General features: G+C 32.0%; 1 protein-coding gene across 3 annotated transcripts in view; it reads right to left on the reverse strand.

Annotated features, from left to right (window-relative positions):
- Positions 1 to 854: 854 nt before the first annotated feature.
- Positions 855 to 14297, reverse strand: part of PGR (progesterone receptor) — a 107298-nt gene continuing 93855 nt past the window's right edge. For 2 of the 3 annotated variants that reach the window (XM_072795149.1, XM_072795151.1), the window contains exons 7-8: positions 7320 to 7477; positions 855 to 4593 (exon numbers count right to left, since the gene is read on the reverse strand). In XM_072795149.1, coding sequence (XP_072651250.1) covers positions 4438 to 4593; positions 7320 to 7477 — 314 coding nt within the window. In that variant the 3' untranslated portion in view covers positions 855 to 4437. Of the gene's footprint in view, positions 4594 to 7319; positions 7492 to 14297 lie in introns of those variants that run through there. The other variant, XM_072795150.1, reaches the window with a different exon arrangement.

Consider the following 14297-nt stretch of genomic DNA (forward strand, 5'->3'; position numbering starts at 1 on the left):
TGACTTGCTTGAGCTCATTTGATTAGTAAATGACAGAGAAGGGCATGGGTCAGCTCTTCTACAGTGTGGATTACAAAATATCACTGTAATAGATAATTTAGAAGTTACAGGTTGACATGCCAAGGATATTTGAAAGGCACTGTTTTGGCAGAAAACATATCATCTGTCATATTTGCATATAATCTATGTAATATTTTAATATTAAATATGAAAAGTAATAGTACTGCCTAATTAAAAAGTGACATGTTTTTAATAAAAACAGAAAAACTGCTACATAACAACTGATATTAGTGGTATAATTGAGACTCAAATGGTTTCTCAAGCCTTTTTATTTTTTTTCTCAAGCCTTTTTAAAGGAAATATTTATAACTCAAAAATACTTCAAGTATTTTCTGATATATAACCTGTCTTCTTATGATTAATTTCACTCTAGAGCTACCAGAAAGAACATGACCTGTAAAATGAAGATAAAGGTTATGATGACTGCACATAAGAATGGAGACATTGGTATGCAGGAATTTGTAAAGAAAGATTTAGAAATTAGATATCTTCCATTTGGTGATGTTATGTTCTTTTTCAAAAGCTTCTTTTCTTTTTTTAATGTTTAGCCTAAAATTTTAAATTCTCATATTTAGACATCTACATTGTAAATCAAGATCAACATCGAGTATCAAACATTATTATTAGGAGGTTGCAAAACAACAATAACCATAACAGCAAAACCCAAACCTTTTGGCCGCCACATTCTGTTCCCCCATAGTTGAATGAAATAAAAAAATATGTTGGAAATTAAATATGTGCAGGATTTGTGTCATCAAAATATCGTTTTAAAGTAACAAGAACCAGATGAAATATTATCATCAACTGTTCTTTATTGAATGTGAAAGGCTAATGACACTTGTTTTCTCTTTTTGAATACATCTACATTCATTTACTTATGTTACATAGTCCATTCTGAGAGGTACTATCTCTACAGTGGTAGACTGCTTCTATTGTATACTGGAGAAATTTAAAATGTATTTATTGGGGGATCCCTGGGTGGCTCAGCGCTTTGGCGCCTGCCTTTGGCCCAGGGCGGGATCCTGGAGTTCCGCATCAGGCTCCCTGCATGGAGCCTGCTTCTCCCTTTGCCTGTGTCTCTGCCTCCCTCTCTCTCTCTATGTCTGTCGTGAATGAATAGATAGAATCTTTAAAAAATAAAAAAATAATAAAATACAATGTATTTATTGGGATGATATTTGTGGGGAAGAAAGATACTGAATTTTACACACAGATTTAATGCAAATGAATCACTGATACAAATTAAGGAGTTATTTGATATTTATTTTCAAGTTGATATTTTACTACATTTACCAAGCATGTGACTTATACTTACTACTGGACTGTAATTTTCTTTCACAGGTATTTGATATTTGTTAAATGGAATCAGAAATGCGAAAAAACTTGTATATTGAATTAGGGATACTTAGCTATAAGAAACACTTGCATTTGTGGAATGAATTTTTCTTAGGAAGGGAAATAATACTCCATTCAGTTTTGAAATTTAGAACTGGGAGCATAAATTATTTTTAATAAATGTAACATGTACTTCTATTCTCCTATGGTATAGTCAGTATGAACAGAGATCTCACAAAGTAGGAAGAAGTAGAAAATTTAAGAGAGATGAAGAGAAATTAAGTGATGTAGATAAGGAATATGGGAAGAGAAAATCATAAAGTTAGGCATTCAGAGATGCAATGATGTAATAGAAGAATGATACAGATCCATGGTGATACCAAAAATGAGAACATGCCATACGATTTCCAGTTAAGAAAAATGTGTCTGTCCTACCTCAAACTGGCTCCCAGGCTCCTAATACAGTCAAAATTGTAGAACAAGACACTATTATATTTCAGATATGCACAAAATACCGGGTGAACCTTAGGAGGAAGCAAGTCACTATCTGGAACATGCAGAAAAGAGCATTCCAAAAATAATGGCTTGGCTGAATCTTGAAGATTGAGATATGGATGTGATTGGTTTCAAAGGAGGAAAATTCAGGCAGAAAACTGATGGAAAAAAGATTTGTGTGGCAGGAACATAAGCTAAATTTAAGATAGTGGAGGATAGAGAGAGAGTAAGGTTATAGAAATTGACGCTTGAACACCATTTCAGAGTAACTACTGTGTTCCTGCAATAATAAGAGTGGAGCAATTAAAATAAAATCACTGAGGATGGAGCCCAGGTAAACGTATTTTTAAAAAGCTCACTTTGGAGATGCTAATGTGCAGCTATAGCTGAGAATCACTATAACAGGGGACTGGAAGTCAATGAACATTTTAAAGTGAAGAAATGGTAAAATTAGATCCTTTTTAGGAAGTTAACTTCAGATTGGAGAGTGGCAAGAGAAGGAGTCTGTATGTGTATAAAGATAACTGAATAGCAGTGGTCTATGGTATTGTATTCACAGAAAAAGACAGGTAGTCAGACATACCAAGGAAGAGACTATTTTATATTAATGTTGAAACTATTTGGAATACGTGGTTTAAACTCTAACTGAATGTTATAACAAAATGTTATAAAATTTGGATATGATTTATTATATTTGCCACCTAGCTCTAATGGACCTAAGCCAAGAGCATTGGATAGAGCTTATTTTAATCCCCGTTTCAAGTCCCTTATGTGAATTCACTATTTATAGATACACTATACATCATTCTTTTTGTAAATGGAGAATTTACTGGTAAGAAACAGTTATGGTAACTCTGTCATGCCATTTTTTTATCAGATGAAACCACTTTATCTTTATTGGGGGTTATATTAGTATTCATTCAGAAATGTTACTGTCCCTTGGTAAACAGAGAAGATTTATCAGTTGAATGGAATGGGTACTCCAAAGTGTATTAAGAAATTGGAGAAGTCAGAAAAATGTTTTCTATATTGTTTTCAGTTACTTTGGTTTTCTCATTAACAGCTATTAATTTACATAAGGTGGTATGTCTTATTTGTGAGATAATGTCCAATTTTTTAAAAATTTAGAAAAAGAATTTGGTCTACTAGTTACTCTGAGCTGTTAAAAATATTATATATATTAATTTATGTACAATAAAGACATAAATGTATAATATATGCCTAAAATGGTATAAATTATATAGAGAACAATACTTTTAATTGAATTTTATCAATGGATGAACTTAGTTTTTCCTGTTATTTTTTAATATATCTATCTATATTTACATATACAGATATATAGATAGATCTTTAAAAAATAAATGGATCTCCAGTGACTCATCTCAGAAAAGAACTCTTGTCCATTTTCTAATGTAATATTTTCAGTTCATATAACAGTGTGAATTGTGTTTTCTAGTTATTGTAATTGGCTGTATTATTTTAAGACAGTATCTAGTATTTCTTGAAATTTCTCTCTTAGAATTGGATCAGAGGCACTCAAAAACTTTCGATTTGTCGTTATCTCCCACTGAGTAAAGAAAGAGAATAGTATTTCTTATTTTCTCTTCCCTTCCTCCATCCCTTTCCTTCCATCCTTCCCTTCCTTTCTTTTTTGATTAAGAAGGGAGTAAGGAGCTCTGACCAAAAGGAACATTTGCAGTGGTAAAGGTAAGGAAATAAAAAATCAGTAAGGTTAAGTGATTTTCCACTTGCGCCAGATGGAAAGGTGTGGCATTAGGCCACAGATGCTTCTGGACTGCTATTTCGATTCACAATATTTTATTAAAAGACAAGTCCCCAAAAAGGTTACTAAAAAACTACAAAACCCCTAATACTGTTGTCATAATAATATGGCTCTCCTTAATAACTCTCCTAGAGATTTCCAATTTGGGCAACAGTCAATATATGAGCTGTTTTTCCTAATATCACACCCTTCGTCTATTTCAGAAATTTTAAACTCTCTTTCTATTTTTTTCATTAAAAACCCTTTAGAAAACCTAAGGTTATGAATTTTCTCTTCACAAAAATTTATATACGCTCATGTAGAGAAAATTTTGCATACCATTTTAAAGACTCATTTTTGTAAATAAACTCAAGAAGACAAAGGGAACTACCTAGGAGGAACATAAAATAACTTTTTATTTTTACATATAAGATTTTTTTTCCTCTAGAGTAGAAGATTGGTTAGATGCAAAAGTTAAAAATCTTCACTTAAATGATATGAAATAGCATGGAAAAGACTAAGTTTACTTTGGCAAACAATTTTAGTACTTTTTTAATCTTGTGAACTGTTAAAGAATATATGGGCACACAGAAACACCTTAAAATTCTAATTATGCATTATACAGAAAACAAAACTTCACATTTTTTTCTGAAATTAACACAATGTGATATGTTATAAATGTAAGGCTTTGAGAAGAAAATTGTAAAATCCCAAGACCTCACAATCCTGACCAAAAGAGAAACAGACATACCACAAAATTTAATTGTTAAAGATAAAAATGGCATTCACTTTTTATGAAAGAGCAGAGGTTTCACCATCCCTGCCAAGATCTTGGGTAACTGTGCGGCAATAACTTCAGACATCATTTCTGGAAACTCAACACTCAGTGCCCGGGACTGGATAAATGTATTCAAGCAGTACAGATGAAGCTGTTTGACAAGCTGTTAGTTTTACAAATGGATAAGAAACATGTAAAAAATTAATACATTCATATAATAAAACATGACAACTTATTTTTCTAACAATATAAATACTCATAAAGTTGTTTTCTTTCCAAAATAACTCTCTTCACTTTCTAAAATAACATGTAAAATATTACATACAATGAAACATTCCGATAGCACAGAAAGATTTAAAGAAATGAAAGTCATTCATAATCCCACAGGATAACTGATATGAACATTTTGGTGTCTTTCTTTTGAGTTCTTTTTTCTTTTCATACATGTATGCAAACATACCCAGGTATATACACAGTATACACAATGATATATATATATATATATTGCAATTATTTAATAAAGTCTATTTGTTAACAGGGTGGCTTTTTTTTAAATTTATTTATTTTTTTAAAATTTTTTTTATTTTTTAATTTTTATTTTTTTAAAATTTTTATTTATTTATGGTAGTCACAGAGAGAGAGAGAGAAAGAGAGAGAGAGAGGCAGAGACATAGGCAGAGGGAGAAGCAGGCTCCATGCACCGGGAGCCCAACGTGGGATTTGATCCCGGGTCTCCAGGATCGTGCCCTGGGCCAAAGGCAGGCGCTAAACTGCTGCGCCACAGGGTGGCTTTTTTACATAACAATATATTGACTCTTCCTCTGTCAATACAAACAACCTAACATATTTCATTTTAATTTTTGTCAAATAATTAATGTAATTTTATTTTATTTTATTTATTTATTTTTAATGTAAGTAATTTTAAAAGTCAAATAGAACCCAACAGTAACAATGAAATCCAGCAGTTTTCTCATAGAGTTCTTCCCATTCTTATTCCAGTTCCCCAGATGCAACCATTTTCAACTTCTTTAGCCCATATCTTTAAGTATTTATCTCTGTATTTCTAACAAATTTTGTTTTTCAAATTTGATATTATTGATTTAGTTTCTATTATGGAACATGAGGTTTCAGCTCTCCTATACTAGATACCGCTCCCAATTATGTACGAGTTTTCTTCTCCTCATTCTCTATATAGCTTTATCTCAATTTTTTACTAAATCAATATCCAGTAATTATATTATAAAAATTTTTATTGTTCCTGCTGGATTACAGTTCCTTTCATATATGACTTATTTTTATTTTGCTAGAGCTAATCATTTTGTGTTTCTGTTTGCTTTGTTTCCTTTATATTTATCACAAAGCCATAGTCTAATTCTTTGACACAATTTTAAAAACTCATCTGAGCATGTTCAGACATACTGGTACTTCCTAGTTCCATCTTTTTTTCCCTGGTACTAGTATTCTGAAACCCTGTGCATTACTGCTCCAATCTAGACTAATAATTGCTTAGCACAGTTAATGTGCTAGAATATCCTTTTGTATCTCTCCTGGGTTGGATCTTCTACTTTATTGTCTTATTTCAGTGTTTTATCATTAAAACATTCTGTAGACGTCCATGAGAAGATGGTATTTGAGGTAGGCTCTCTGAGACCTTGCATGTCTGAAAATCCTTTTTAAGATACCATCATATTTGTTTGATGACTTGGCTAGGTATAAAATTCTTTGAAGATTTTCCTTTCCTTCAAAATTCTGAAGCCATTGCTCCACTGTTTTCTGGGTTCCAGAATTGCTGTTCAGAAGTCCATCATTTTGAATCCTGATAATTTTTATGTGAGTTGTTTCTTTTCTCCTTACTCTATTTTAGGATAGTCTTTTTATTTCTGGTATTTTAAAATTCCTAAAATAGTGTGCCTTTGTTCAATTGTTTTGTACCTGTGCACTGGACTTTTACAATCAGAAAATTCAAAGCCCTCTGGTCTACTAATTTTTATTTTAAGATTTATTATGTAATTTCTTCACCTTGATTTTCTCTGTTCTTTTAGAAATTCCTTTTATTGGAGAATGAACCTCCTTAGATTAATCCCCTAAATTTGTTGTCTCTTCTAATTTTTCATTTATCTTTTTTGTTATTTCTTCTGAGTTTTTCTGATACTTAAATATTAGCCCTTCTGTTAAATTTTAAATGTTTGTTTCTCTATATTTAATTATCCAAAAGCATTTGCTTTCTAAATGTTCCTTCCAAATGTTTTCTATTTTTGTCTCATGGATGCAATATCATTTTTAGTTCTCTGAATATCTTTTTTTTTTTTTAATCTTTTTTCTGTTCTCTGTTCTGATGCTTTTTCCTTCATTACTTTTTTTCTGTGTATTTGATTTCTGGCTTTCATTATACAGGCTTTACCTATATGGCTAATAATCCTTGGCTATCTGTTCATTTTCAGAAATAAGGTCTCAAATTTGACCCAGTGAGTAGATTACTATATTGTCCATTATTATTAGCACTGTTATTAACTTGTAATTCCATCCAAAATGATATGAGAGTCTTATTTTCCACATCTATACCTTTGTGCTTTGTTTCCTGTATATAAAATGTTTTCTAATAGGCAAAATATTTTAGAGCATATTCAGGAAAATGTATCACAATTCCTATACAATTAAATTACTCTCAAGTTATACAAATACTAGTAAAAGGATATTTGGGTGATATACATTGAAAGTGAAAAAAGCACAATATAAGTTCTGAGCAGTGTCATGCAAATACTGTTTTTTTAAAATATAGTACAAATATGAGTTCGAAGAAACTATATAAAGTAAAATGTAGATTAACATTTAAAAGATTATAGAAATTCAGAAGATAAACACTGATATCCTAGAACACAAAATACTTACATCATGCAAGTTATCAAGAAGTTTTGTGAGTTGGTAGAAACGCTGTGAGCTAGAGACAACTCCTTTTTGCCTCAAGCCAATTGCTTTGATGAGCTCTCTAATGTAGCTTGATCTCATCTCTTCAAACTGGTTTTGACTTCTTAGTCCTTCCAAAGGAACTGTAAGAATATAACTACAAGTGGCAGTTATGCTTAAAAAATTAACAGCAGCAGTTCGTAATAAAAATTTCTGAGCTGTGTAAAATTTGATATGCAACTCTAATATGAAAATGTTGAAACAGTGTTATTGATAGTTTTAGGACACATAAACTTATACTTCTCTTGAAGAATATAAGAACAATTAAATAAAGGGCATTTTAGCTCACCTAGTTTAGATTTGTATTAATGGATTATTCATCTAACTTAGCACTTACTCAAAAGAGCATCCGTCATTCTATATTCCTGTCTCAGGAATGAATTTAGTTTATAATTATATGCACGGTGGGTCTTTTTTAAAGAAAAAGTATTTGAACAAATACTTGGATCGCTCTGTCAAGTTTGTCTTCATATAAATCTGAAGTATTTGTCATTGAGATTATTCATGGATAACTTACCATTTTTGTTGTGATTTTAGCATTGCTTCATTAAATATCCTAACTCCTTCCTGCTGATATGAAAGAAAGCTATTGATATTTCAATACTTCTCTTATACACCACCACTTCATTATACTCTATTTTTACTTATTTATTTTAATTTCTATTTTCAATTCAAATAGTTTTGATTATCTTTTTTTTGGTATACAGTACTATATTAAAAATATATTCGTTTCCCCCTTTCCAATAGTTGTATAGTTGTAGCTCTCATTTCTGCTTCACGATTCAGTGCACTGTTTAGTAGGACTTCCAGAACAATATTAAATAATAACAATGGCACATATTCCTATTTTGTTGCTTATTATTAAAATAAGCATTAAGGGAATGCTTCTTATTCCCATTTGTTATTTATTTATTTGTTTGTTTGTTTATTATTTACTCATGAGAGACAGAGAGAGAGAGAGGTAGAGACACAGGCAGGGGAAGAAGCAGGGTACATTGCAGGGAGCCTGAGTGGGACTCTATCACAGGTCTCCAGGATCAGGTGCTGGGCTGAAGAGGGCGCTAAACCGCTGAGCCACCCAGGTTGCCCTCTTATTCCCATCTGATGTTAACTGCTAATTCAGGTATTTACCTCTGTAATCTTTAATTCTGATAGCCAAATTTTAGGCACAACTTCCTATTCTTACTGCTTCTCTTATTTTTACTGTGTTGTCAATTTTACCTACAATCTTTTTTCTTAATATTTTAGGTCCTTCTGTTATCACTTGTTTGAGATGCTCTGTTGATTTCTTCAGCAACGTATCACCAGAACTCCCAATTTCCTTGTTTCATTTTCTTTGGTTGCATTTATCTTACAAACAAACCTTCAAACTTAAATGAAGCAGCTGCCTTTTCCTGCAGCTATTCTAGACTGCTGAAAGAAAAAATTACATAGTCTCTTGGATTTATATAACTAAACATTTATGATCTTGACCCTTAGCAATATTTCTATAGAAAAGTACATTTAATTTAAGCAAAATCAACTGTATATGCCTAGCAAAGGGAGAGAAAAAAATCCTTTTGTAAAAACTTTTATTCCTTGTTCTCCAATCAGACCTTGGCTTCCACTCCCCTTAGAAAAAAAATAAGGCCACAGATTTACAAAAAGAAATTCTTTGCTTTTGAGTTTTTAAGGGCTCATATAATAAATATAAAAAAGTCTTTCAAGGGTAATTTTGGCAACATGTGATTTTTACTTGGTTGTAAATTTTACTGCTGTATATACATCTGAAACAGCTCTCCTAAATATTTCTATTTGCTTTGAGCTCCTTAATTCATTTTTCCTTAATTATTACATCCAGTAATATATGATTGGGGAATTTTCTCTCAGTTCTTCTTGATTCCACAAGTGAGTTTTAGGACTTCTTGCAAATATCTTAGTGGCAAATTGGGAGATGGTGAGTCATGGGCAGTTAGTCAGATGCTATTTTAGATAAGAATACTTTTAAAAAAAACAAGGATCTTTATCTTTTGACTGAGCTAACTTAAAAATAGCATATATTCATTGGAAAAATTTTAGAAAGCATAGAAAATACATAAAAAATTATAAGTCACCAGATCCTACCATCCAATACTTTGGGATATTTCCCAACATTATATTGAGAACATTTACTTATTATATCTCTTTAAATGCTTTAAAAATAAATGTTTTAATTCTCACATTTAGTTTCACTTCACAAAATTGTAAGAATACAACTTATTTGTCTTATTTGTTATTTGAAATACTTTATTAAATCTAAACAATATTTATTATGAATATATTTTTTGATTTTTTAAAAGTGTATATACCTTAGAAGTGCAATTATTGCAATAAAAGATATTAACTTTCTTAACTCTTATACATTCCTTTTTTTTTAATAAGTTTTTTTTTTTAATTTATTTATTCAGAGAGAGAAAGAGACTGAGAGGCAGAGACACAGGCAGAGGGAGAAGCAGGCTCCATGCAGGGATCCTGATGCGGGACTCAATCCTGGGTCTCCAGGATCAGACCCCCGGCTGCAGGCAGCGCTAAACCACTGCACCACCGGGGGTGCCCACTCTTATACATTCCTAAACTTCTTACTATTTAACTGTTTTGTGGTAACTACTGAGTATTTACATTTTAGGTAATCTTTGCTTTTCACACAGAAAATTAAAATATCTCATTTTCATTTCTCAAATTATTAGTGAGGCTGAACAATTTTAAGTGTATTAATGACTTACATTTTTTTTTCTATTTAGTACTCAGTTATCTATAGGGTATATTTCAAATTTTTTTCTAAGTTTGTTGTTTAATTTTTAGATACTTTGTTACAATTTTGCAACCTTTTTAGGGCAAAAAAACTAGTAGTGCCCAGGCAACTCAACTTTTCTCATGATCCAGAAGTAAACACTTCCAACTTTTTCATCTATTTATTTTAATTTTTCCTTCTACAGAATTATCATTATTTTTTAAAGATTTTATTTATTTATTCATGAGAGACATCAAGAGAGAGGCAGAGACACAGGAAGAGGGCGGAGAAGCAGGCTCCGTGCAGGGAGACCAATGCTGGGACTTGCTCCAAGATCCCAGGATCACGCCCTGAGCCGAAGGCAGATGCTTAACTGCTGAGCCACCCAGGCGTCCCTCCTTCCCAGAATTAAACAGCAACATTGTAGTCCTGATTCTTGATTTTTTTATTTTTCACTTGTGATTTTCTTTTCTTTTTTTTTTTTTTTTTCACTTGTGATTTTCTAGTGTGGAAAATGAGACTGTAGCTCTATTTCCATCTTTCAGATTTACCATCACCTCCACACCAGTAGTGCACAAGTGCACACACACCCCTTCCTAATCCTCATCTTCCTAATATTTTCATAATATTGGTTAAATTAGTATTCAGTATTTATTATCTTGTTATGTAAAATGCTATCACAGTCAAGTCACACATAGTATACATTATGATTTCTAGTACAACTTTTTGTTTTACTGAGAGTAAATAATCATCTTAATGGGTGTAAGAAGTGGTATCTCACTGTGGTTTTGATTTGTATTTCCCTAATAATTTGTTGAGCATCTTTTCATGTGTTTAATAGTCTATTTGTATACCTTCTTTGGAGAACTGTCTATTCAGGCCCTTGTCAATTTAAAAAAATGTTTAAATTGTTAAATAAATTGTTCTTTATATATTCTGGATATTATTATTCCTTTTCTTTATCAGATACATGATTTTCAAATTTTTTTCTCCCATTCAGTGGGTTGACATTTATTTTGTTGATCATGACCTCTGATGCACTAAAGTTTTAAATTTGATGAAATTCCTTTTTTTCTTTTATTGCCTGAGTTTTATGTGTCATATCCAAGACAAATTGTCATATCATTGCCAAATTCAACATCATAAAGCTTTTTTGTTTTGTTTGTTTTATAATTTCAGCTCTTAGATTTAGGCCTTTGATCTATTTTAAGTTAATAAGAGTCCAACTTCATTTTTTTAATGAAGTTTTCCAAACACTTTTTGTTAAAACACTAATTGTTTCCTTGATGATTTCTTTTCCTATATACATAGGAGAGTGCTCCAACTATTTGGGTGTTGGGCCTCCTTGATTCAGATTTTCTACGTTTTTTGGTTTTTAGTTCTACTTTTGAGAAGTTTTCTTTGTCTACCAATGCCTGTACTGACTTAAATTCTGCTTTATTCTTTTTTTTTTGCTTTATTCTGTATATAGGTATATATAGATATATATACACACACACACATATATATATAAACTCTGCTTTTCAATTTTCAGTATCTAAGAGCTCTTTGCTTTTAATGTGTTATTCCTTTCTCACAGTATTCAGTACTTGTTCCTTGGGTGCAAAATGTTCTCATATTTCTACAGAGGGGATAGCTTTTTAATTTTTTGAGGTTTTCATCTTCCTACATCATCTGTTTCTTCCAACTTTGTTTTCTTTCTGATTTCATTGTCTTTGATGTCAAAGGATTCTCTCAGATGCCTTGGTTATTTATATTCAAGAGTGGAAAGCTATAAGGCTGATTCACAGTCCTGTTTCAATGGGTAGTGCTTGACTATAAGCTTTAGTACAGGGCAATCTGGCTGAGCTATTTCAAAGAGAAACATCTGCTATTTAACATATTAGTTTCTTTTCTTTCTGGAAAAGAGATTTTGCAGAGAATAATCTTTCAGTCTCCTGTCTAGAGGATATAAATCTGGATGACAATGTTTTGATAGAGAGGGTGAGGTAAGTATGCTGGAAGATGGTGTCTCAACAGTTGGCACATTATTAATCTGTTGTCATCATAGGACCCCTCATCCTCAACAGTGCCTACAGTTCACCTCTGTTATATCCTGTTATATCCAACTACTCTCTGTTATATCCTCTTCAGGAACTAAACCTAAGCTCTCTGAATTGGAGAGGGACAATTTTATGGTTGGGTGATTTCTGGATACAGACTTTTAAAAGAACTTTGTGTTAACTCTACCTTCACTCTCATCTCAAAAAATCATTGTCCATGAGAGACTCCTAACTCTGGGAAACGAACAAGGTGTAGTGGAAGGGGAGGTGGGTGGGGGGATGGGGTGATTGGGTGATGGGCACTGAGGGGGGCACTTGATGGGATGAGCACTGGGTGTTATACTATATGTTGGCAAATCAAACTCCAGTAAAAAAATATACAAAAAAAAAAAAAAAAAAGAAAAAAAAAATCATTGTTGTCACCAACTGAGAAACATGCCAGAGATTTGGCATTGCAAATCAAGGTACTTCTTGGCTTTTCTTGTGGCTTAAAATTCAACCTTCTTAGTTATGCTAAATTGGCTCTGCTCACTGGCTTGCAGAATTTTATTCTTATTCATTCCTCTCATTCTCTTTTATTTCTTTTTTTAATAATAAATTTATTTTTTATTGGTGTTCAATTTGCCAACATACAGAATAACACCCAGTGCTCATCCCGTCAAGTGCCCACCTCAGTGCCCACCACCCAGTTCATTCTCTTTTATTTCTTAAAAAAAAAAATCCCTTTAGTAATATTTAAAGTAGTTTGAGAGGGAGCAATGGTGTGTTCAACTTGCCATATTTTCCTGAAGATCTTTATTTTAATTTTTAATGGCAAATTGGAGGTTGATACTTATGTATCAAATCATTGAACTTCTCCTTTACCAACTTTCCAATTGCATTTATTTTTAAAAAGGTATTCCTTATTTGTAATCTCAAAATCATTTATATTCCTTTTCAAGTGTTTTTAACATTTTAAGACTGTACATTTAACTTAACTATCTGGTATTTATTTTAAGACATAATTTGAGCTAAATATCCAAACTAAGTTTTCCCCAATGTAAAATTTATTTTTCCTAACAATATTAATTTGCTCCATACTCATTGACTTACGGTGTTTCCAACAGCATATTAATATATGCTAGTCTGACTTGACTAACAATTTAGTGTATCTATTCCTGTTACAGTGTATTAATTAGGCACATTTCTAATTTCCTTCTTCACCTGAAAATTTTTGTAATGCTTATCTACTTATTTTTTGAGATTTAAAGATGAATTCCTTAAAGCTTTGCTAAGTCTCTCCTCAAAAATCCCATTAGGATTTTTATTAGAATTTGCAGAAATCATTAGTACTATTCACTAAATATTGCTGTTTTTCCCTTTTCTTGAGGCTGCACGTGGCTAAGAATTTTGTTTTCTATAGTATGTGACTAGAAAATATATATATATGTCACTTCCTTCCTTACCAATGCTCTAGTGAGAAGTGTATATCAAGATATAGCTTCCATGTGCCTGAGTACCTGAGTGATGGCAATGAGCAGAGCCTCCCTGTTGATCTGCATTGGACATATAGTGGGGAAAATACATACTTATTTTTTTTTGTTAAGCTACTGAGATTTTGGGGTTGTATGGCCCTTCTGCATAATGTAACCTATCTCTAAATATATAATTATGTTAATTATATCTACTAGTCTGAGGAATTTAGGATTATCTATAACATAACTGCTATAGGATTCATTACTGCCAAGAAAAGGACAGGACTTAACTACTGTCATATAAAGTTTATTCTAGTTGACTTTCTTGGCTAGTTCCATATCAATACTTTAGTCTACTTTATGCTCTTTTATCAAATTAGGCTTGAGAGTCTCTGCTCCAAGGTAAGAGGATAGGGCTATGGATCCCTAGATCCTATACTGGTCCTTGTCTTTATACAGATTTCATGAGGAAAACTTCCTTTTAAAGAATTTAGCTTTTTTGCCTTTTTTCCTGACCCACCCCTCCACTATTTGAGATTTGTGCTACTTGGAAGAAGTCCCTGAAAAGATACTACCAAGAAGGACCCTTGGCTCACCTTAGCTCCCTAACATTCTCTTTCAAAGCACTGAGTGAAAGAAGGATCAATTCAGATATTCA

The sequence above is a fragment of the Canis lupus genome, chromosome 23 (genome assembly GCF_048164855.1).
Source record: "Canis lupus baileyi chromosome 23, mCanLup2.hap1, whole genome shotgun sequence".
Classification (NCBI taxonomy): domain Eukaryota; kingdom Metazoa; phylum Chordata; class Mammalia; order Carnivora; family Canidae; genus Canis; species Canis lupus.